Genomic DNA, 25,732 nt, shown 5'->3' with positions numbered 1-25,732 from the left:
AGATACTTTTGCAGTTCTTACAAAAATAAGGTAAAGGTACACTACCATGGTATAGAGAACGAGTATGATATGTATATGAGTATGGTATCGGTATGAGTATAATACAGGTAGGAGTACGAGTATGGGTATATAGGAATGAGAAGGTATGGTTAGTTTCAAAACAGAAATATTTATAAATATTATAGTATTAGCGCTGGAAGTTGCCAGTTAATATTTCTACGTTGACTGTGTTCAGGAATATAAATATTTCTATATCTATTTTCTTTAATTATAGTTATAATGACTTGGCACACAGAACTTTATAATTATAGTATTGTATTACTCAAACTGCATGTTATGTTGAATGGGGCTAGCGCTATGTTCAGTTAGGCGCTATGTGCGATGGCCAAGTCATTATAGTAAAAAATAAAGATATCTAATACAGATACGATTTTAAAAGAGGCACGTCGGTGCAACTCGAAGGCACTGACTAAATAACGGACTTGGTTTAACATTACATCTCAAAACGCAAGTTGCATCCCTTTACATGTAAAGTTTTTGATGTTATTGTTTTGAACAATAAATATAAGCACTTATATCGATATTAACTTATTTTAGAATAAAATAGTTGAGTATGAAAAGAAACAGCGTTATATACTAGTACAAATATATTATATGTATAGGTCCATTGTTAATTTATACTTTCAGATGGTTTCTAAAAGATGTATTTATTACTTAATAAATAAAAAAGAAGCAATTTTATGAAGCAAGGGCTTGTTACACTTCAACGATTGAACGTTAAAACTATTTAAACATACTATCTAAATAGAAATTATAATTTGTAAGACACAATTATAGATAAAATGAGTACCATAAAAAAATTGATACATTCTGGCACAAAAATATGTCAAGCGCGACTTTAAGTATGAAGTTGCGAGCGATATCTCAAGTCATGCTAGGGTACAATGTCTGATTTCGCTCGCATTATGCTGCATTCAGATAATGGTGACAAACAGCAAACGACAACACATCATTGTGCCGTAGAAGTGTGTCCAGACCGTCTAGCATGTGCTGCGTTCTCGCGCGTACTTGAACGCAACTCATGCTAGCAGGTCTGAAGGGTAAATATGGCTGCCTCATTATCGTCTATCGCCGTGGGTGTCACGTTTTATAACTAGTATGTAAGTACGAAACTGAAACATGACACGACAAGCGATAAAAGCGGCACCATTCTTTCCTTGATGTGCGTTTGCTGATCGCCACTGTCATCTGCTGCACTAGAACAACGCTATGTTAATTTTCATTTCTTTCTGCCAGCAAAGGAGCCCATGGCGCCGCCCATAGCCATGCCAAGTCCGCCACCCCACATGCCCCCAAGTACTGCCCCCGCCGGGCCCCCGATGCTCCCGAGCGTCGCCCCGGCAACTGTACCAAGTCCTGCACCTAAACACACCAAGAAAAACTAATGAACTGGAATACAGCGAATAGCGTTTTTTCGCAAACAATGCCGATTAGGTGCTTACACTACCTACCAGACCCCGAGAAGCGGGATAAGTACAAATGACACTTGCGCATAGTTGCTAGAAAATGATATTAAAACAAATACCCGAAGACATAATATATCCGAAGACGACCGGTCTGGCCTAGTGGGTAGTGACCCTGCCTACGAAGCCGATGGTCCCGGGTTCAAATCCTGGGAAGGGCATTTATTCGTGTGATGAGTATGGATATTTGTTCCTGAGTCATGGGTGTTTTCTGTATATTTAAATATTTATATATATCGTTGTCTAAGTACCCTTAACACCCTTGTTGAGCTTACTGTGGGACTTAGTCAATTTGTGTAATAATGTCCTATAATATTTATTATTTATATAGGGCATAAATTTGATTATTATTATGGCAAGGGACGACAGTTTGTAACTGATACGCGAAATTTCATTTTTTTTTTCAGGTGTTGTACTCGTATCTTGAATGGTGCCATAGAACGGTACTTCTTTTTGCTGATATTTAAAATAAAATAAGATTTTTGATCAAGTCAATATATATTATTCACATACATTACCATGTTCAATTACGACATAATATGATACGGCAATATAAATTAATAGGATAAGGCAGTAAGACCTACCAACTTGTGCACCTGTCTTGATTTTTTCGTTTTGGTCGTTATTTCCTCCCATATCTGAAACATAAGCTACATATTTATTTACAGTACAATAATAGTCGTCCAAGGCCTAGAATAGAGAGAATATACCAAAGAAAAAGGTAAACATTCCGTAGGAACCTAATACAATAATTAATGTTCAAAACAGTTTGACCTAGATATGATTAACCAGTTTACCCAAAATCGGGTTTTCCACGTCCATTGTTGGGATACATACTCATTATCTATGATTAAATTATCTATAATCGCAAACAAGCTTTAAATTTACTGCTGTAATAAGTTTAAATCGATTCCTATAATTATGTTGCAAGATTACATAAATACATATTTAAGTAACAAACAATGATAGTATTGTAAGTACCTGTGTGTAGATGTGTAGGTAAATACCTATACCTATCAAAACTAGAACTAACAATCATGGAGTAAAGCCTCGGACGAACAGACAGACTAATAGACGGACATGGCGAAACTATAAGGGTTCCTAGTTGACTCGTAATCCTAAAAATCAAATCTGGCAACACTCTCTGGTGCTGTTGAGGGGCTTCCCCTGTCCGTCTAAAATTCATTTGTTATGCTTTGTTTGCGACAAACATTACTTCAGGTACTTTCATTTATGATGGATTATTATCTAAAGTAGTGGGATTTATGATATCATTTCTAATAGTAAGTGCAATGTTTACCATTTGTATGTTTATTTATGCAGATGTAGGGATATTACGATTAGACGAGACGCAACGCATAGAAATTAGAAACATATGGCATAAGTCCGGTTTTTTTTGGTTTCAGATATCACATAATGACTCACATCTAAAATACGAGTAAATGCGAGGTAATGTTTTGCGTGCACCTTTAAAAAATTGTTTGTCTATGTTTTAAAAGGAAAGGTGTCTCCTTAACTGTTCTCCATACAAACATAGTCCTCGTTTTCCTCTCTGTATATTAACATTATAGAAATAGTTATTTCTTCTACAAGGGGCAAAGTTGTTGTTTAACCGCTCGTGCTAATATTGTACGCTCATCCAAACAAGCGAGAGATTCCCAAATTGTACCACGAGCGTAGCGAGTGGTTAGAAAAATGGAATCTTAAGCGTTGCGAGGGTTTCAAGGCACGAGGGTTAAACAAATTTAGCCCCCGAGTGAAACAACATTTTTCACCACACCAACCCGAAGAAAATATTAACTCCAAGATATCAAACAAATCTAAATGAACAGCATTAAATATTTATCATTCAGAATCATCATTTAAAAGTCGATTCTACCAGTCAACATAAGGAAACAACTCAAAATTTGCATCAGATTACTTTGCCCCACATGTGGATAAAATGCAACTTTCTCATCAGTTTTTGAATAATCAAGAGAGTCTTTACAAGCTAGTGTGGTGAAACTGGTGAAATATGTTCATACAATCTGATGTATATTAACCACCACCAAGTCCCTTCGTTTGACTTTTTCGATTTTTTTTATTACAAGAATTAACCTTTTAGTAATTTGTATGGAATTTATTTTTCGCTCCTAACTCTTATGATAACCCATAAATTATAAAAAAAGTAAAACGAAGGGGCATAGATATGTCTAATATACAAAAAAATTGTGTTGAAAATATTTTCCATAATGTCAATATCCAGGGAAGAAAATAGGCACTACGTTTGTATGGAGAAGCTGTTGTCCACTATCATCTTGAGGTACCTACTTAATTTTAAACTCTACGAAACATGTCGCGTGAGTAAATACAATGTGAATAAACACTTACTTCTTATATTTATATTCGCTCTGTTGCACTTGCTCGACGGTCGGTTTCACGCACAGCTCGGAGCGGTCTGACTGAAATACGAAAGAGTTCGCAATAAAATATCGAAGTGGCTGCGCGAATGCGCGCGCGCTGCGTCACTTTAGGCTCGGTACAGACCAGCGAGTAAAGGATCGCGTTTTATAAGTAAATCTATCAAACCAACAATTGTGAAATTAAAACAATAAAAAAGTTTTTTAGGGCACCTCCCCTGCACGTAAAGTGGGGTGATGTTTTTTAGCTTGAACCCTGTGGCTTAGGCTATCGTTACGAGTATACAAGTCAAGTATTTTGAAACGAATAAGGATCTTCATGAACCATTTCTTGATAAAGTCAATAAAGAAAAAGATCCTGAAAGGCAAAAATGTGGCCCACCTTATGGAACCGGATACAATAGCCTATGGACACCTGCAAGTCCAAGAGTGGTAAATGCCCGTTGCCCCGTTGCCGGCCCTTTTACTCAGACATGTGACCGAAACCGGCAAAATGACTCACTTTGCGCTTGCCATAAAGACACCTTGACAAGTTATTCGTATAAAGATACAAGCAAATCTCGTCCTTATGGCAAGCTATATTACTGAGATCACATATAAGTTTACAATTTAGTTTAAAATATCGGCGGCCAAACGCTTTAAAATATCTGATCACACCACTATTGTAAAGGTATTGGAGGGTGTAGAAATTTTTGAGCACTTTGTCCGCTCCAGTGTTGGCAACTGACCTATTTTTTTTTCAGTTTCATAAGAAAATAAAAGGTATTCGTCTATGAAATTGTATATGCTACTGACTGATATGCAATAGGTACTTGTTATTTTAACCAGTGTGTAACCGCCTTACGATAAACAAACTAGATAGATTGTGCGTAGGTATATTGTTGTATACCTACGTAATAAAGGAATCAGCCATAATTATAGTAATATAATTATGAGATGAGTCGGGGAATCCCAGCGGTATCTTATGGAAATGTTGCCATATTTAACCGATATGTACAGGGTAGAACAGAACGAGGGACTTTTACGCAAACGGGTAATTTACGCCAGATATTTTTGATCGCTGATAGTTTTTTCTTTGCGAGTAACTAATTTTAGTAAAAGGTCGCGCCGGCAGTAGGTAAGAAAAGTCATCAGCGATCATAAATAACAACTGCCAGTGAGACATATGCCTAAAATCTGCCCTTCTCATGTACTACTAAAGTAGCATATAAACTCAATTTTAAAATAAAACATTTGAGCACAGAAAAATAATATTTCATCACCTTAAAAGGTTTGTTGAAAAAAAGCCCCTTCGTCAAGTATTTCTGAGGTGTAAAGCACAAAGTTAGGGCCGAGTCTAATTTTCCACGAGTAAAATTATATTGGTGTCCAAAAAGATTTATAAAACTGCCAGAGAGGGATGAAGTTAAAAGGAATAAGTCCTCGAAAGTTTAGTAGGGTTTTAGCTTTTTGCACTTAAGAATTAGTGTTAAGTCTGTATATTCTAACACTGTAAATGTTATCAGAGAACCTACCATACATTATAACTTTTTTAACCGGCATCAAAAAAAGGGGATTCGAGATTTGCGGCATATTATTCTTTCGTGACGTCGGTTATATTTTTGCTTAAGGAATGGTTAAGTAAGTCTTGAGGTAGATATCATAAATTGAGGAGAGTTAGGCAATAGTAAGTAGGTACTTTATTATCGAAACATAATCAAGTTTAGGTTGAACAAAACAAACACTAAGTTATTTACTTACAGCGTGATTTTTTCCGACAACATCGTTATATTTCAACCAATTTACACAAAACCTTAACAAGTTATATACCTAAGCCTTCTCAAGAATCACTCTATTGATAGATGGAAGTCGTATGAAAATCCGTTCAGTAATTTTTAGTTTTGGAGTAGTTTTATAAGATGTAGTGAATCGACGTTTTCCCCTAGACTTGCGGACACTAGGTTAAGGAGTGTGGAATTAAGAGGAGTGACATCTCTTATGGTAGAACTGTTGCAAGTGTCCAGCTGTCAGCTATAAATAATAGTTCCAAATCTCTCCAGAGTAGTGCTAGAGTAGCTAAGAACCTACGAGCTATTAACGGAGTGAAATGAGCTGTCTATGATTTGATTTTTTTAATTACACGAAATACCCGAACAAAACATTGAATCCTTCATAACAAACAAAACAATTAGTCGGACAGTTGACTTGATGTAAACTTCACAGAATAAATAGCACTGACGTTTTCTTTTTCTTCGTTGGCAATGATTTGCGAAACAAGCTCCATACAAAACTTTTTTTGTTCCTAGTTGCGTCAGCCTGCGCCCCACCTTTGCTATCTCAAGTGGACCGTTTTCTCCAGTCTGGTAAGAACACCTTTCTGTTTCAGTGATAAGGTTCAATTTAGTTTACGTTCTCCATTTATATCTCCAAGATGATATTATTTATAATATATAAACTTCATCAACCGAAACTTGCGTAGCTTGGAACATAAAAACAAGGGGAGCTCCGATCCACGCAAAGTGTGATCACAACGACGATTGACTAATGAATTTATTTAAATACTGTAGCAATAGATGTGCACAAGTAAATACTTATGTATTGATTGATTACCGTTTAGTAATATTTCATAGTCGTAATTATTTATGAAGATTTTAAATGTTTACCGTTTGTTCGTGTGACATTACGCATGGAGTCACTTAATTTCGCGGGCTTTTGAAAGTCAATCTGGCTGTCATAATGTCATTGTATTGAAAGAAGAATGTGCAAATAAATTCTTTAAAAGTGCTTTAAATGTGATAACTACGGAGTATAGACGCCAGTAATGCATAATTAGCTTTGTTTTTAGTTACGGCTAAGCATATCCAAAGCAAAATGAGTTCACTTCTCTCTGCAGAACTTTCTGCTACGTGCAATGCACTGGGCACGTTCGACAAGAGGACCGGGAAGTACTTGATAGACGATTACACCCTTAATACGGTAAAAGACTTAATAAGATACTTACGTCGTGATGGCGAGGACCACGAAATTCGCAGACATTTCGGTCAAACAAAAGTGTTGCAGACTGATCTATTACCGATGTTGATTGACCACTGGGAAAATACAGAACTGTTTGACGTTACTCTCAGGTAATACTTCGAAGTGTATAGTAAGTACTTCATAAAGTTTAACCAATTAAGATTTTATAATTCTGTAATTTTATTCTAGACTTCTGGTTAACCTAACAAACCCAGCGCTATTGCTGTACAGAGAAGAAGTGCCAACTGAGCGAACCGCCAGACACAATTATCTGCTGATATTACTCCATCTGCAGTACTATAAAGAAGAAGCATTCACTAAAGTTGAAACTTGGAATGTTTTTGCAAAGAAGTTGACTAAGATTCTAGAAATTGTAAGTGGTTTTGTTTACTTATTCACTTAACTTCATAAGACACTTAACCTATATACATACTTTACTCTTTGCACTTAACTCCTTAACACATGTCAAAAAAATATTTTGTTTAAATTAAAACTTTATGGAGTCAATGGAGTTGAATATTAAAACTTTTTAGGAAATAAATACACTTAGGAGCAAAACTGTCCCAATAGTAGTATATTAGTAGAATGTGGAGAAGTTGATGTTGTTGATGATTAAGAAATTTAGTTTAGTAATTATATATGGTTCCCTATTTGGAGTTTCCATAGAAAGAACTAAAAATATTGGAAAAAATAAAAATGTGTTTTTTCTACTTTTCGATTCGATATTACAAAATAACCGTAAATGCCAAGTACATCATATGTTAGGCGGATTTGTAGAAAATTTCAAGGAGTAATGTTATGTATTAATCATGTGCCCCTTCCCTTGATCAACATCAACTTCTCCACATTCTACTAATATTCTTAGTTTTATCACATACATAATATGTTGATTCTATAGTTAGTTTTTTTAGCATTAGAAAGAAGGTAAGCAATTTTAACATGTCTTTTTATTAAAAACTCTCATGAAAAATAGAAATCAAGGCAAATATGTAACAATTATAAATCATAGCATTAGAAAGAAGGTAAGCAATTTTAACATGTCTTTTTATTGAAAAACTCTCATGAAAAATAGAAATCAAGGCAAATATGTAACAATTATAAATCATATACAATCATTTACATTATTTTGCTTTCATAAGTAAGGGTTACTGATTTTTTAAAAGCGTTTTTCATTAAAAATACATGTCGAGATTGTTTACCTTTATTCTAATGCAAAAAAAACTAACTAATTCTAGATATGAGGGTAAACTGACAGCATTTTAAAGTTAAACACATATAAAATAGGGTATGACTCCATCTAATTTTGTGTATGAGATTAAGCATTTTTTTTTTCTATATCCACTTGTTGAGTATGTTACTTTTGTGCATATATGTTTAGGACTGGAGTGAACGAGATGAAGACACAGGACTGATCATCGAGAGAATACTAATCCTCATCAGAAATGTGCTCCATGTGCCCGCAGACTTGGACAAGGAACGGCGGCCAGAAAATGATGCCAGTGTGCACGATCAAGTAAGAGGAACTGTGCCCTTCGGTTTTAAGAAACTTTATTTTCTAAAGAAATTACAAAAATTTCACATACAAGACAACTTATAAATACTTTTGACAATGTTTAATGGAAAACAGTTGCATTTAGATTGAACTAATGATTAAAAAAGAAGATGAAAACTTAGAGTCGATCCTATAGTCTTAACTTCTCTCTCTTCTTCTCTGTAGTCATCTCTACCCTTAGGGTGTAGGCATCCTTAATTTTATGCCACTCCCCACGGTTCTTGGTTGTCATGGTCTTAACATAAGGTTTAAATTTAATTGGTTAGTAACAGGAAACACAAGGTAGAGTCAGACCAAGATAAGTTTGCAGCGATTTTAATAGCCTAGGCTGTGCAAGTGTTAAGTAAATGTCATAATTTCAAAGAAGTTTGATGTTAAAAATAACACTTTCACTGTCTGGGCTTTCAAAACCGCTGCCAACTTATCTTGGTCTGACTCTATCTTGTTGTGCGACTCCTGACTGCCAGACTTGTTTACAGGGCCAATTAAACAAGACTTTTAAGTTTGTTTGTGTATGAGTACTCATCTTAATGACTTATAAAATACCACAAAAAAACCTGTTTGTATCATCCCTACAGTTTGCTACTGTATGGTATGGATCCTACTTGTATGGAATATCCTACACATATTATCTGGATAATTTTGTGCATTTTTTTCGGTATGTAACTATTTACATTGCAAATGTTAGTCAAAAGCTGCCTGCTCTTGTGTCATGTTATTTTAAATAATAGAGAACTATAAAAAAATATTTTAATGTGGTTTTCCTTAAACCTACTTTTAATTTAGTGTGCAGTTCATGTTTATCACATTTACTCATCTAAAGAGAGACCTGTATTTGACTCAAAAAAATTACATTAGAGTGACATGTCTATCAGACATCTGTGTACTTACTTTCCTTATGTAAACTTACTTTAGACAGCCACATCACATCTTTCAGTTTCAGTTCAACATCAAATATTATATTTCAATGATGTTTTAGGTTCTATGGGCATTAAATCAATCAGGCATACTAGATATAATCCTGTACATGTCATCAGAAAATGAAAAGCAATATTTCATGCACATCCTAGAGATCATATCCCTCTTGCTGCGAGAACAGAATCCCACCAGCTTGGCTGATGCTGCACTGCAGCGGAGTGCGGATGAGAAACTGAGGGATGAACAAGAGTTACTCACTATAAGGATGTCAGAGAATAAGCAGCGGCTCAATAAAGTAAAGCAGTTTTCAACATCAAGGTTTGGATAAAAACCAATTGTGCAGTATATCTTAAAAAGTAAAATTTGATTTTTAAATAATAAAAACAGAATAGACAATTGAATACAATGTGAACACAAATTTGTCAGCCAAAGTAGACATAGCTATATGGACCTGTATTTATACAGTACCTTGGTTATTAAGTCTACGAGTATTTTGGTTCCACCAAACAAAAGGCGTTGTAGAGCGCGATGAATTTGCAGTTACAATAATTTGATAAACTATACACATATTAAGTATTATTTTGTATATAATATAAACTTAATTACGATACAACTTACTTTTTTAGGCATTCTCGTTTTGGCGGTACTTACGTAGTCCAAAACATGAAATCTATATCTGAAAATGAAATCATCTGTTTGAAGCCATTGAACAAGATTTCTAACCTAGACTTTAGCGGGGGTAAAAAGTCTAATTTAGTCAAGCCCAGAAATCGCAGACCGGCTGAAAGTGGGACTATGGAAAGAAGATCAGCTTTTGCTATTCGGTAAGACCAACATTTAACACGAATGTTCCTGATAGACCGCGAGCAAGGAACAGATTTACATGACCAATCGCCTCCCGGGTGAAAACTCGTATACTTAGTCGTTAACGGCTATGTATGATGAATCCTCGTGGACGTCAGCTGCCGCTCCGTTGGTGGGTTGAGAAATGGCATCCACCGAAACACGCAAAAAAAAAAGTTAGTCATCGCCTCCTGTTTGATACTTTGTCAAATGATAGTTCAGATTTTATTATTATTATTTTTTATTTAAAAAATCGTCAGCCGGTTGTATCGCGATGGTAAGAACGTCAGCTGATCGCATGAACATGTAAAACATAAGCGCTTTACCTTTTTATGATAATTTATATAACAACAACAAATCATAAAACGAATTACGCAATTTACACATTACGCATACTTTGCGGTAAAGTGATAAGGCGCGTTTATTTTTTACATGTTCATGCCATCAACTGACGGTCTTTACATCGCGATACAACCGGATGACTGTGCTTTTAATTCATGATAGCATCGAAAATATCATCTGACAAAGTACCTATCAGCCGGGAGGCGATGACTGACGATATATGCTTCTGGCCCGCGGTCTAGAAGCACGCGACCGGCGAGGCGAAGTGCGGCCGCACAAGGCCGTTCATACATTTGGTCCGATTGTACATGTACTTGGCGCAAAGCCTTTTAATTTCGGTTTCGACCCTAAAACCGGTTTTAAGGAAAAAATTTCCGTAAAGTTCTTGTCAGATTAACCGGTTTAGAACAATAAAAACCGGTTTATTCCTATGTCGGTGTCTTTGTTTACGTGGTACACCACCTAGTCGACTGGCCATCTCGTCGCTCGTCAAATAAACCGGTTTATTTAGGTTACAATAAAGTTATTAAAACGTTCGCGTTCTTGTGAAAGCTATTTCTAACACCGTTTCCCAGCCTTGGTCTTGCCGATGAATGCATCTTAAATCGAGGATTATTGTACGATAGTCGAAATAAATTAATATTAAAAAACAATTTAGAAGTCTATAGTAATATTTATGTGCCGCAATCTGATAAGACTTGATAGCCCAGTTCTGAGTATTGGGCCGGTGTTCCAGAGCCGCGAGTATGAATTCATTCACAGGTTAAGGTTATTTATTTAAATCATTTAAAATTAGGGTTTCTGGTTTCTCAACATTTTTTTATTTCTCTATGCACGGGTATTCTCGACTAGGATTTCTCGAGTATCTCGAGAAATTTTGAAACTAAAAAAACACCATGATGTTTTTAATTTTTTTGGTTTGTTACAAATTAGATTCATACGAGTCGTAGGTGGGATCAATAATGAAAGAAATGGTAAATTTTAATTACCATAAATTACACTTAATTAAAAAAATCAATAATAATAAAAATTAACTATGTTTGTGAACTATGTGTGATAGTGTATAATATTTCTTTAGGTATTTAACAAAATGTAAACAAACATGGTAAATTAATAGGCAACAATATTAAACTTACAGAAGTTTTACTTCGTAATATTACTACGACAATCAACAATCAACGTAACAATGAAGCTGCTAAAATTCTGCTATTTTGCTAATAGGAATATATCGGGATGATTTGATTTATTAATAGTAATTTAGTTTTATAATGTTTGTTACTACATGGCCATATAATTCGTTTTTTTTTGTATTAGAAAGAAGATAACCGATCTTGACGTGTCTTTTTAATGAAAAATAAGTCGCGGCAAAAATATAACAATTTTAAATGACAAAACCTGAAAACCGGTTGAAGCTAGAACGATAGGGGACAGATCAAGGCAGTTTTTTTTATTTGGTTGGTTAACTATTAAATAAAAACATTGTTTACATTTTTTTAACTGCCTAATGAAATACATTATAGACACATCACGTGTTATCGCGTGTTTACTTTTTAGGGTTCCGTATTCAAAGGGTCAAACGGGACCCTATTGCTGAGACTCCACTGTCCGTCCGTCCGTCTGTCACCAGGCTGTATCTCATGAACTGTGATAGTAAGCCAGTTGAAATTTCTACAGACTATGTATTTCTGTTGCCGCTATAAGAACAAATACTTTTTAGTACAGAATAAAATAAATATTTCTTTCCAATCTCGAGGTTCTCATCCAATCACCGAGGTTAAGCAACGTCGAGCGGGGTCGGTACTTGGATGGGTGACCGTTTTTATAGATAATGGTACGGAACCCTTCCTGTGCGAGTCCGACACGCACTTGGCCGATTCTTTTACTTATCACAAGAGATTTATTTCTCGAGTTCTCGAGGCATTGAGTTTTTTTTCGCGCCTCGAGAATTCTTGAGCAGAAACCCTATTTAAAATATTTTTTGTTGGCGTATTATCGTAAACAATGATTACAGGCTATTTTTAAAGGAATTCTGCATAGAATTCCTAAACAGTGCATACAACCCTCTAATGCACTACGTAAAGGATGTGCTGGTGCGGTCCAAGGCCCAGCAGAATGACGAATCGTATTACTTGTGGGCCGTCAAGTTCTTCATGGAGTTCAACAGGGGACATAATTTTCAAGTTGGCTTGGTCAGGTGAGAACATACCTAACAGTTCATTGCCGTAAAATGTGCCTACTTTGCTCCAAGACTCGATTTTTTTTTTAAATTATTACATTGTGGCAGGTATGTCGATATTTTATTTTATTTTAGTATATGGAAAACCAACAGCGCTATATATATATCTAGAACTTCCAATAGAATTACAGAGCCAATTACAGGTCCTCACTTATAGAAATAGAATAAATTATAAAAAGTTTTTGCCCATCTTGATTTACACATACAAGTTCCTACAGCATAAGAACAGATATACAACGTGTCCCAAAACTCAACGATAAGCCGGCACCAGAGGATGGAGCTGCTTATGATTAGTCGAGAAAAAATAAGGAAAAAAATATATCTCAATTATTTTAGAAATTACAGAAAAAAAATGAAATTCATCGAAAATCGACATCCCTAATGGTATTTTTAACGACCATGTCACAAATATTCAAATATTACTGTTTTTTTTTTGTTTTTGGAAACTTAAGTAGCCCTGCTATCTAACACAGTTCTTAAAAATACCATAATACATGTAGTTTTTACACAAAAAATAATCAAAATTCATTTTGTCCCTACAATTTTGAAAGATTTTTTCTTACAGTCCACTTTCAATCATCATGGTGTAAAAAAATAGTATCGACACCACTATGGCAATTATTTTCAAAAGTTGACGCAACTAACCAAGATTCCAAAATGGTATAATACTTTAGGAAACCTAGTCACAAATAAAAACAACGAATTTTTAAACAAGAATCGACATTATTTAATGTTGGCGGTAATCACTTTTACTGTACCCAAACTGACTGTTGTGACTAGGTTTCCCAAAGTATTATACCATTTTGGAATCTTGGTTAGTTGCGTCAACTTTTGAAAATAATTGCCATAGTGGTGTCGATACTATTTTTTTACACCATGATGATTGAAAGTGGACTGTAAGAAACAATCTTTCAAAATTGTAGGGACAAAATGAATTTTGATTATTTTTTGTGAAAAAACTACATGTATTTTGGTATTTTTAAGAACTGTGTTAGATAGCAGGGCTACTGAAGTTTCCAAAAACAAAATAAAAAACAGTAATATTTGAATATTTGTAGACATGGTCGTTAAAAATACCATTAGGGATGTCGATTTTCAATGAATTTCATTTTTTTTCTGTAATTTCTAAAATAATTGAGATATATTTTTTTCCTTATTTTTTCTCGACTAATCATAAGCAGCTCCATCCTCTGGTGCCGGCTTATCGTTGAGTTTTGGGACACGTTGTATATGATTCATTTTTACAAAATAAAATTAAAAAAAGCAAAAGTAGTTATGCCTGTTATAACACTTAAATAAGGTTGTGATAAAGCTTTCATATATAAAAACTATTGAAGCACAATTACCCAGTAGGGAACAAAGTACGCACATTCAGGACCGGATTTCGCCTTGGACCACAAGGCCCGGGGGCCTAGGGGCCCAGGCACCAAGCATTTGAGACGGAGAAGGAGGCCCCCAAAATCTAAGTGCCCTAGGTTTTATTTAGAAAGCTATGGGGTCGAAATTCCCGAAGGAGGTGGTAAAAAAAGTCCTGCGTATTTTTGAGACACGTCGCTGTTTGATTAAAAAACACGTAAATACTCAAGAGATGACAAACGAATAATTGTTATTTATTTTAAATTCGTGATTAGCTTGCCTATTAAATATATAACATTTGTTTCAATACCTACTACTCGTAGTAGTAGTAGGTATTATATCTACTACTCGTTCATGATAACTATCTTTTGCCTGCCTGTTTTTAGCGAAACTATGTCAGTTCCAATGTTCCACTACGTACAACAGCAAATGGAGAAATACTACGACATGATCAAGGTAGAAAAGAAGAAATTCGCCGTATGGGTACGCCGACTGCACCTCGCCCTCCGGGCTTATAAAGAACTCCTTAACACATTGCTGGCAATGGACAAAAGTACGGATCCTAGTGTGAAAGAGTCCGCCAAAGTACTGAAGAGTAACATTTTCTACGTGTTAGAATATAGAGAGTTTATTCTAACGACGTGTTTAAGTTACGACGAAAATAAAATGCCAAGGTATATAAAGATATAGATATTTAAACGTCGTGTTTTTGTTATTTTTTTACTTCGGAGTTTTATTGCTTTCATTTACAAAAATAAAAGTAGTGTTTGATGTATTTTTTGTAAATTTTCATAAATGCCATATTGTGGCAGTTCATATTATAAAATAAGTAATTTACTAACGGAACAATTGGGAACTATATTATTATTACATATCAATGATATTTAAGTATGACGGGTTATCAAAAGCATGGTTTTTCAGACTATAATAAAGTTTATTTAGAATTACAGAACCCTCAAAACTAATTAAGTTCGAAACACTTTTTAGATAAAATGTTTGAACATCTGCTAATGAAATATCATTTTCAGGTCTTATCTCGTAGATTTAGTAGAAACGGTTCATTTATTTTTGAAAATGCTTGAACATTACGTCAAGAAAACGGGATTAGTCGTGCAGAAAAAAGTTAAAAGGAAAACGAAATCCAAAAGTAAGTGTTTTACTGTGATTGGCTTGGTAATTCAATGTATTCTGTAACATGGAGAAAATTTATGATAAATGTCTCACGTTTTGGTCAAATTTGCACCAATGAAAATGTCTATTTTCGTTTTCACAATTTAATTTTTTTTTTTGGTTAATCCTGAAAACAACTTTTATCGCAGTTTGGCTTCGTCAGAAACATACCTACTGTGGTAGCCAACATGCCAATCGTTTACGCTCCGTAGCGAACGAAATGCAAATGTCACTGTCGCACTGATATGGAAGAGTGAATGAGATGGGCATGTTGGCTAGGCACCCTGGTCTGTTAAATTAATTTAATTGCCGTGTTTGAAATACTCGAAATATGATTCTGTAACAGCCAGGAATTCCCGGATATCGACAACATCGTTACTCACTTTCGAAGTCGGAAAATAGTTCCAAAAAAACTGAACGTTTTCCGGTCTAGTATTTTTTTTATCAAAGGCATGTTACGTCATATACAACTACTTTTATCAGCTTCGAAAATGATTCTACTGAACCTCGATAACACAAGGAAGTAGCTGGAATTATTGTTTAAATGCCTGCTTACGAAACTTCAATATTTGGAATAAGTTGTAAATGTAAATGGATATGGTAGTTAATTCGCGACAGATGACTAAATCTCGATAGCTCAGTTGATATGGCGGCGGCCTGGTTTCCCGCAAAGGCAATGAATTTTTCAATTTTTCCTTTATTTGTTGGTCGGTCGAAGTATTTTACAGATCGCGCCAGCATACGAATTGTGTCAAATTCTTGTTTGGATTTTTTAGGGTTCCGTACCCAAAGCGTAAAAATGGGACCCTATTAATAAAACTCCACTGTCCGTCTGTCTGTCTGTCACCAGGCTGTATCTCATGAACCGTGTTAACTTGACAGTAGAAATTTTCACAGATATAGATATAACAAGAGATACTAAAAAGAGATTAAAATAAATATTTAAGTGGCTCCCATACAACAAATGTGATTTTTTACCGTTTTTTTGCGTAATGGTAGGGAACGGAACCCTTCGTGCGTGAGTCTGACTCGCACTTGGCCGGTTTTTTTTTAATTGCCTTTTAAGCCAAACCCTGTAGAACAAAATGAGACAAGTAAAACCTATGTTGACTGGCGCCATCTATAAAAACCATTGTTAGTTGCCAACCCCATTAGGCCATTACATAGCGATCATAATAGGTACCTAGTACCTACTCACCACATAGCCAGTGGGGCGACACTCCTCCTTTCGGCTTTTCCCGGCTCCGTTCGGCTCAGCATTGTTCCTAGCAATTATTAGGGTCGGCACAATTTGACGTCCCCATACGTACACGACCACAGATAAGATAATGACTTGAATTTTGATAACCCTAAATGGCCGAAAAAGATAATGCCATACATTAGAAAGGGACAGCATAATTCGTCCCTGAATCGCTATCAAACTTCAGTTTTGTAGGAAGTGTCATTTCTGTACGATAGTACTTTTATGTATTCTGTGACAGCATTCTGTATAGTATACAGAATTACAGCCATTAAGGGGCCCGCTAATTAACAGTTCGCCAGACGGTATCGGCTTGTCAGTTAAAACAAAAAGTTGACAGTTCCGAACAACTGACAGACCGATACCGTCCGGCGGACTGTTAATCAGTGGGCCCCTTTACTTTACGAGTAATTTAGCGGAGTCTTCTGTAAAAGAGGTGTGCCCCTGGTGTGCTGTAATCATATTTTGATTGTAAAAACAGATTATGACCTTGATTTGTTGAACGTCACATTTGGCTCAGTCATATCATATACATAACAAATGGATGGCTGACATACGCGTCATACTCGTGAATGAGTGCTGCTTGTGGAGACTGGTCTGTTTAAGCTAACTTTATTTTTCTCTATTGAGAGTGTGAGGGCCTACGCTAGCTGACGCGGGTGCACGGAGCGGACTCTAAGTAATTTTAGTTTTTTTATCTGTTTGTGTTTTTTATTACTATTATTTTGTTTTTTTTTTGTAAGTCGACATTTAGATACTTTATACATCTCTAAGTAATAATAATAGTTTACTTACTTTTTCTTTAAACAATGACACTTTATTTTGCATTAATATTTTCAATCAATTGTATTTTATAATTGTTGATGTGCTGTTATTGTCCATGTTGACGTGTAAAAGTGCCCTTGTGGCCTATTTGCTGAGAGCTAAGAAGTTGAAATCCAGATCAAATTTATAAATACAATTACAATCAGTATACACCTCCATATCAACTAATACCGAAAAATCTCTAGCGTTTGGGAAAATAGGCATTTAATTATACAAGCGGCATTTTATCTAGTATGAAACTTTGAACAAAATTAGCTATCTGCTATTTTCTATTTTTAACGAAAATTTCTTATGGGGCGCGTTTTAATCCAATTTTATATGCGCAATGTTATTTTTAGAGAAAAAAATAGATACAGGTTACATGCGCTCCAAAACTCGAGCTCATAACTGTTGCTTTTTTCCTCAGGCGCCCGCAGCGCTTGAAATATTTTCAAAGCTTTGCTAAAAATCTTTTGAGATGAGTTTTTACTACAGACTATTATTTTTTTGTCATGAATTTAATCATTAATTTGATGATTTAACCTCCTAATCCCAATAGCATTTAAAATAGTTTTGTTTTTATTAAGTACATTGAATTATTTAGAATTATGAGTAGGAATGTGGGCCTTAGGAAGATAATACTCTTCCATCAGCATTATTCAGCGTATTATATGATAATGAATTCTATAAGAACAAAACAAAACCGAATCCTTTTATTATTTTGCAATATTAGGGCCTCTCCGCGGCGTAGCGTTTGTTTTGCCGCCCGGGGCCCATCAGAAATTTGCCGCCCCGTTTATGATCAACGTTAAATTAATAGATAAGAAAAAGTTAAGTAAAAATGGTAAAATACAACAAATAAGTTCAAAACTGAAACTCGACTACTGAAAATAGGGCTATAAAGATTACGAAACAAGAAAAAAAACCACCTGAAATACGAAAATAAAAACAGCTAGAAAATACTTTATATTTATCATGTTTTAGATAAAGAAATACAACAAAACATAATTTACCTAATCAATTTTGTATACAATGTGGGAACAAGTAACCCGACAGATTTTAACCTCGCATAAGGAGCAAAAAATGTTGCATGACTTTAGGTCAAATTTGGGTATGTTGTTTTTAATTTAAAGGGTTGGGGGTGATTTATTATTAAAAATCCTGAAATACGCATCTGGGACCAACTTTTATACAATTTTGCTTTTTTTACTTATTCCACATCATACAAACTTCAACCCCTTTTTCTCCCTAACGACCTTTTCCTCCCCCCTTTCACCCTTACGGGGTCATTTTCGGGTTAAAAACTATCTACATACCAAATTTCAATTAAATCGGTTCAGCGATTATTGATTTCCCGTACAAAATTCCGCCCGCCTTTTCTCCTCCTTAGTGGCAAAAAATTCAAGTTTTTTTTTTGTTTGTGTACTAATACTATCTTACATACCAAATTACAGCTTCCTAGGACTTTAGGAAGTACCCTAAGGTTTTAATGATTATCAGTGAGTGAGTGAGTCAGTGACTAAATAGGGTTTTTTTAGATATTCTTCTTTTCGTGTCGAGCTTCCTTTTTAGGGTTCCGTAGCCAAATGGCAAAAAACGGAACCCTTATAGATTCGTCATGTCCGTCTGTCTGTCCGATTATGTCACCGCCATTTTTTTCCGAAACTATAAAAGCTATACTGTTCAAACTTGGTAAGTAGATGTATTCTATGAACCGCATTAGGATTTTTACACAAAAATAGAAAAAAAAACCATAAATTTTGGGGGTTCCCCATACTTAGAACTGAAACTCAAAAAAACTTTTTTCATCATACCCATACGTGTGGGGTATCTATGGATAGGTCTTTAAAAATGATATTGAGGTTTCTAATATCATTTTTTTCTAAACTGAATAGTTTGCGCGAGAGACACTTCCAAAGTGGTAAAATGTGTCCCCCCCCCCCCCCCCCGTAACTTCTAAAATAACAGAATGAAAAATCTAAAAAACATAAATGATATACATTGCCATGCAAACTACCACCGAAAATTGGTTTGAACGAGATCTAGTAAGTAGTTTTTTTTAATACGTCATAAAATTTAAAAAAAAAAAATTATCAAACCCATACGTGTGGGATATCTATGGATAGGTCTTCAAAAATGATATTTAGGTTCCTAATATCATTTTTTTCTAAACTGAATAGTTTGCGCGAGAGACGCTTCCAAAGTGAAAAAATGTGTCCCCCCCCCTGTAACTTCTAAAATAACAGAATGAAAAATCTAAAAAAATATATGATATACATTACCATGCAAACTTCCACCGAAAATTGGTTTGAACGAGATCTATTAAGTTTTTTTTTAATACGTCATAAATGTACAGAACCCTTCATGGGCGAGTCCGACTCGCACTTGGCCGCTTTTTTATACGATGGTCGCCCAATAGGCAGCGGTGTTGAAAGCCCTGGCTGTCGCGTCCCTCAGATCCAGCTCCGAGCAATGATGCAGGCATGCGGGGCACGTCAGTAGATGTGCCATGGTTTGCGTTGCTGTGTGTCGCAGGTATATTGAGTCAAGGGGCTATGGAGCAGTCCCCATTTTGATAATCCCAAGATATGAATAAAATCTAAAGTATGAGAGCTATGCAATTGAATTTTTTTATGCTTTATAAGTCCACTATTGACATTATATCCCGAGAATTTCGTTGATCTGGTATAATTCAAACACAAGTTATGTGGGTTCAAAAAACGACGAAGCGCTTCGAGAATAGGTATGTAGTGCCCTTGCGCTTCGCTTTTCTTGTCTTGGCGGGGCACTCCTGTGCCCCCAGATTTTCACAAGAATTGCCTGAATTATCTGTATAACAAGACTGATTTAAGAAAACTTTGTATGAGATTTTAGTCTCTAAATGCTACGCTAAATGCGGTTAAGAATACACCTCCTTTAAAATATGTCACGTTGCTCATTCCCACGGTGAAGGTATATTCAATATTCACAAACATATTTAAAGGACAGCCGTGGTCGTATGCTACGGTCAATCATAAGCTTTAAGGTGAAAATAAATGATTATTTCAGATTAGATTTTTTTCTTACTTCATACGTTTTAAAGCGCGATTTTCAGTAGTCTGGTTTTAGTTTTGAACTTATTTTTTATTTAATTCATTTCTGGGTTATCATTTTGTGATTCATTATTTAAATTCATTTTACATTATTTTCGTGCGTGCCTTTAGTAAAGCAGTGCACGCAAACGAAGTTCACGAATTTGGGTTTTCGCGGTAGACCCCTGCACCGCCGCCTCGCCTCGCGCCGTTGGCTCCCGCGGTGCGTTGGCGCGATTTGAAATTTTTTGATTTCTTAATTTTATATTTTTAAATGCCGTGTTCTCCGCCTCCTCTCATGTGCAGCCGGGGGCCATGCCCCCCTAGCCCCGCCCCCCCCCCCCTCGCTACACCACTGGGTCCTCTACGATTTTTAGAAGTATGATCAACTTGACAGAAAAGAGGCGTGCAGTAGAAAAGTCACAACCGAGCCGAGTAGAAATACCGGAGTGGGAAGAGTTGCGGGCGCAGTTAGCTGTTGTGCTCCGTGCTGGCGTCGACGACTGCCCACCGCCGTTTGACGCCGCCTCCGATCAAACCGTCGACCAGCAAAAGTAAGTAATATTATAATGTGTAGATGTGACAGCGACCAGCAGAAGCAGTAACAGTATATATGAAGACGTGGGAAGAGCGACGTGCGCAGTTAAGGTCGGTTTATATCTACAGACATTGAGCGTGCCAGACACTTGCCGTGTGGCAGACAAAATAATATTCCTCTTTTCTATACAGTGTCTATTAACCAGTTTATATCTATCGTTACACGGTCGCGCAGATGCTGACGAACACCCTGTATAGAGAATATAAATTTGTGTGGCACGCTCAATGTCTGTAGATATAATCATAAACTGATCTTTAGCCGACGTACTCGGCGCCGGCGTTGACGAGTATACGCACTGTTAAAGTACTTGGGAAGCGACAATCAAACACCAGTTTCAGATCAAGACTAATCCTCATTTATTATATGCTTACCCACAACATGCATGAATATACATTTACCAAAGTACCTACAATCTCCTCTTTAAAAAAAAATAAAAAAAAAAAGTGTATGAGGTAAAACTGACATAAACAAGAGGTACATAATAACCTAGTAATGTTTACTTTACTTTTGGTTATTTGTATTCTCAAACGAGAGAAAAAAAAAACTGGGTGAAAGGTTTAAGAAATAAATGCTGACTGTTATAGGTAAATTTAAAAAGACTACAACAAAACTTATTTGGTGTACAATTTTAAAACATGAAATTGCTATAACACATGACACAACACATCAACATGCTAAATGATTTTCTTATATCTATGCATAGTTACGTAGCAGTGTTCAAATGACAAACCATATTTTATTCCAGATAAAACATTGATTCGTGAGACAATGTACTTAATTCAGATACTAAAAGTAATAATTATGTAACGTTTATAACAATATTAATTTAATTACATTATAATGATATAATTGATTGAAATTAGTGTAAGAACTTACAACGAAACTCATTTTAATTTAGTAATAATAAACAACAACTTAGGCCTTGAAGTGCATGTACAGGCAATAGGTACATTATTATAGATATTAGATAACATTGATCATTGTAGAACTTATTATAGGTACACAACATACATCTTAAAATACATTACCATTCCAAACAGTTTACCAGCCCCAGGAACCCCACCGATCAGGAGCGATCACCTCCCTGCCGGAGCGAGTAACATAGTTATTACTATTATTATTGGTGGGAGCAGATAGTAAACTGGATGGACCGGGGCGAGCGACCGTGTCACGAGAATCGAACCCGGTGTCGATGTCGGTGGCGCGCGGCGCGCTGGCCGCGCCGCTCGGTGACGTCACCGCGTTATCACTGCAGGTACCGATATCATCGTAAGGCAGGGAGCACACAGAAGTGTTTTGCGCTGCCGGGCGCTGATCAGAATCTTTAATGAGATGTCGTCTATTCCGAATCAAAGTGCCACCACCACATATTTTTATCAAATACGAGCGTATACCGCGCAATGATATTACGGTACCACTCACCCAACGTTTGTCTATTCTTACTTTTACATTTTGGCCTGGGTGTAATTCAGACATGTCGCGAGCATTCTTATCATATTGATGTTTTTGTGTTTCTTGACGTATTTCCAACTCTTTTTTTACATTTCTCTGAATTTTAGGCAAAAGCAGTTTTGGAGGACATGGTACAATACCTCTTAGTTTACGGCTGTTGAGAAGCTCAGAAGGAGAAGCTAGCTTGTTACTAATAGGGGTATTCAAATACTCTAGTAAAGCTAGTCTAAATTCAGTTTTTTCATAGTGAGTTTTCTTTAGCAAGTTTTTGATCGTTTGAACCGTCCTTTCAACTTGACCATTAGACTGTGCAAAGTGTGGCGATGAGGTTATATGTTGGAAACTCCACTCTGCCGAGAATATCTCAAAACTATTGGATCTAAATTCAGGTCCGTTATCAGAGATCACCGTGTTAGGAATACCATGTCGACTGAAAATTATTTTTAATTCCTTAATAACGTGATCAGAGGTTAGAGAATTTAATTTTGCAACTTCAACGTATTTACTAAAATAATCTACTACTATCAAGTATTGGTTTTGCTGAAAATGGAATATATCAACACCTAGTTTGGACCACGCTCTTTCAGGCACTGGATGTGGGATTAAGGTTTCCTTTCTATTTTGATTTTTAAATGTCAAACATGCCTGACAGTTACTAATATGGTCCTCTACATGTGCATTTATATTTGGCCAGAACATACTCTCCCTAATACGCAATTTACATTTATCTATGCCTAAGTGCCCTGTGTGCACGCGCTTTAACATTTCGTTACGCATTGCAACTGGAATAACAATTCTATCGCCTCTCCATAACATGCCATATGCTAACGAAAGTTCGTCGCGATAACCCCAATAAGACCTAGCTTGAGTGTCAACCTCATGTTTGTGTGTTGGCCACCCATCCTTGACATACTTCAGTACTGTTTGTATTTCCACGTCATTTTGCGTAGCAACTTGTATTTTTACAAAATGCGTGTCCAGTAACGGGTTACTCACCGCGATGGTACAAACTTGTGCTTGCAAATCCAGCTGATCTCGCGGCACATCAACTGGACCGCACGTCGGTTCTACAGCGCGTGACAATGTATCTGCCATATACAAATATTTCCCCGGTTTATAAACTAACTTGAACGTGTACGGCTGTAAACGAAGCAACATTCGCTGTAATCTAGCTGGAGCGGTTGCTATGGGCTTGCAAATTATGCTAACCAAGGGCTTGTGATCGGTTTCTATTACTATGTCACCCCTACCGTATATATAGGTATAAAATTTCTCACACGCGTAAACCACGGCCAAAAGCTCCTTCTCAATCTGAGCGTAAGCTTGCTCAGCTTTGGTAAGCGATCGCGAAGCGTAACAAACCGGTAAGTCATTTTGCATAAGACAAGATCCTAATCCATTCTTAGACGAATCTACTGAAATCACTACGGGTTTATTGAGATCATAAAACTGTAAAACGGGAGCTTTTGTCAAACAATCTTTTAAGTCATCGAACGCTTTTTGGTGGTGTTCTGTCCAATGCCATTCGGTATCCTTACGTAACAACTCCCTCAATACAAAATTCCTATCCGATAAGTTTGGTATGAAATTGCCTACGTAATTAATCATACCCAAAAATCTCTCTAAATCTTTTGTTTTCTGGTCGTGGCATATTTTTTATGGCAGAGGTATGTGAGCTATCTGGATATATACCTTTCGCACTAATTCTATGACCTAAATATTTGATTTCTGTTAAACCGAATTTGCATTTATTTTTATTTAACTTTAAATTGATTTCCCGGCACCTGTTGAACACCTTTTTCAGCCGGTCGTCGTGCTCTTCTTTAGTACGGCCGTGGATAAGTAAATCATCTATAAATAGGCATACTCCGGGAATGTCATCAAAGTTTTCAAACATTCGCTTATGAAAAACCTCTGAAGCGGACGTAATTCCGAACGGTAACCTTAAAAACTTATACCTACCGAAACATGTGTTGAACGTGCAAAGATCCGTACTTTCTTTGTGCAAACGTAACTGCCAAAATCCCTGTTTTGCGTCCAACGTACTATAATATTTTGATCCCAATAAATTTACAGTAATTTCATCCAAGGTCGGCAGCTTGAAATGTTCCCTTTTAATGGCCTGATTTAAGTCACGTGGGTCTAGACAAAGACGTAAGTCACCGTTAGATTTTCGCGCTACGGTCATACTGTTGACCCAGTCGGTAGGGCCTTCCACTTTTGCAATTATGCCTTCATCTACCATGTTATCTAATTTTTCCTTGATATTATCCTTTAAGGCTACCGGCATCTTTCTCGGAGCGTGAACTACGGGTCTAACACTACTATCAATTTCTATCTTGTACTCACCCGGCATACATCCTAATCCCTCAAAAACGTCGTTGTACTCGCGAAATATATAATCATAATCCTGTGATTCCCGTGTGACGCTAATGTTCTTTATTAACTTAACTACCTTAAGTTCACAACACGAGTCGCGGCCTAACACCGGTGCTGACGGTACATCCGCTATCACGAACTCCAGTATGTAATAATTATTTTTGTACTGTACTTTCAAATGACACGCGCCTAGTACGATGATGTCGTTATCTGAGTAACTCTTATACTTTGTACTCGTCTTAGTTAAATCTTGTTCTGCTAAACCAACCTGGCTTAAATATCTTACCGGCAAAACATTGGCATCGGCCCCGGTATCCAGTTTAAATTTAATAGTAACCTCTGCTCTAAAAGTTAAATCTATAGACCAATCACTACGCGAATTACTAAGACAATAGATTACCTGATCGATAGGCTCCACTGAGGGCTCCACAGCTTCTACGTTATACACCGTGCACATGCGTGAGAAATGATCATAGTTATTGCAACTCAAACACATTTTCCCTAAAGCCGGACACTTCATATACACACCGTGAGCTAGCCCGCACTTTAGACACTGCACTTCAGATCTAATTCCACCATAGGGTCCCATTTGTTGATGTTGGTGTCTTATTTCTCGCGATGAAGCAGTTGTTTGCGCAGGAGTGGCGCTGCGGCGCGGCGGCGCGGGGCGCGGGGCCGGTTGCGACCAGCCGCGGCCTCTGCCCCTCGGCGCGCCTCGCGCTCGATACCCTCCACGTCTTGATATCCAATTCACCTGACCGTACGGGCTACCCTCATTCTCTAGCATAACCCGGGCTTGACTATTACTCGCAGTAATATTATAAGTATAAGCTTCATGTTCACAGGACTCTTTCT

General features: G+C 36.5%; 1 protein-coding gene and 1 long non-coding RNA gene across 3 annotated transcripts in view; one reads left to right on the top strand and one right to left on the bottom strand.

Moving 5' to 3' along the window:
* Window positions 1–688: 688 nt before the first annotated feature.
* The window catches only part of LOC133520522 (uncharacterized), a 101,305-nt gene continuing 76,261 nt past the window's right edge, over window positions 689–25,732 (bottom strand). Inside the window, exons 1-4 of one of the 2 annotated variants that reach the window (XR_009799769.1) lie at window positions 5,663–5,681; window positions 3,894–3,964; window positions 2,108–2,161; window positions 689–1,422 (exon numbers count right to left, since the gene is read on the bottom strand). This is a non-coding gene — a long non-coding RNA (uncharacterized LOC133520522). Of the gene's footprint in view, window positions 1,423–2,107; window positions 2,162–3,893; window positions 3,965–5,662; window positions 5,682–25,732 lie in introns of those variants that run through there. The other variant, XR_009799768.1, reaches the window with a different exon arrangement.
* Window positions 6,533–25,732, top strand: part of LOC133520521 (protein timeless homolog) — a 35,991-nt gene continuing 16,791 nt past the window's right edge. The window contains exons 1-9 of the mRNA XM_061854995.1: window positions 6,533–7,026; window positions 7,106–7,289; window positions 8,295–8,429; window positions 9,448–9,704; window positions 10,013–10,210; window positions 12,583–12,765; window positions 14,550–14,837; window positions 15,192–15,310; window positions 20,846–21,002. Coding sequence (XP_061710979.1) covers window positions 6,773–7,026; window positions 7,106–7,289; window positions 8,295–8,429; window positions 9,448–9,704; window positions 10,013–10,210; window positions 12,583–12,765; window positions 14,550–14,837; window positions 15,192–15,310; window positions 20,846–21,002 — 1,775 coding nt within the window. The 5' untranslated portion in view covers window positions 6,533–6,772. The remainder of the gene's footprint in view (window positions 7,027–7,105; window positions 7,290–8,294; window positions 8,430–9,447; window positions 9,705–10,012; window positions 10,211–12,582; window positions 12,766–14,549; window positions 14,838–15,191; window positions 15,311–20,845; window positions 21,003–25,732) is intronic.

Source organism: Cydia pomonella, chromosome 8, assembly GCF_033807575.1.
Source record: "Cydia pomonella isolate Wapato2018A chromosome 8, ilCydPomo1, whole genome shotgun sequence".
In the NCBI taxonomy this organism is placed as follows: domain Eukaryota; kingdom Metazoa; phylum Arthropoda; class Insecta; order Lepidoptera; family Tortricidae; genus Cydia; species Cydia pomonella.
Note: the sequence above shows the minus strand (reverse complement) of the source record. Positions and strands in the feature narration are given on the sequence as shown.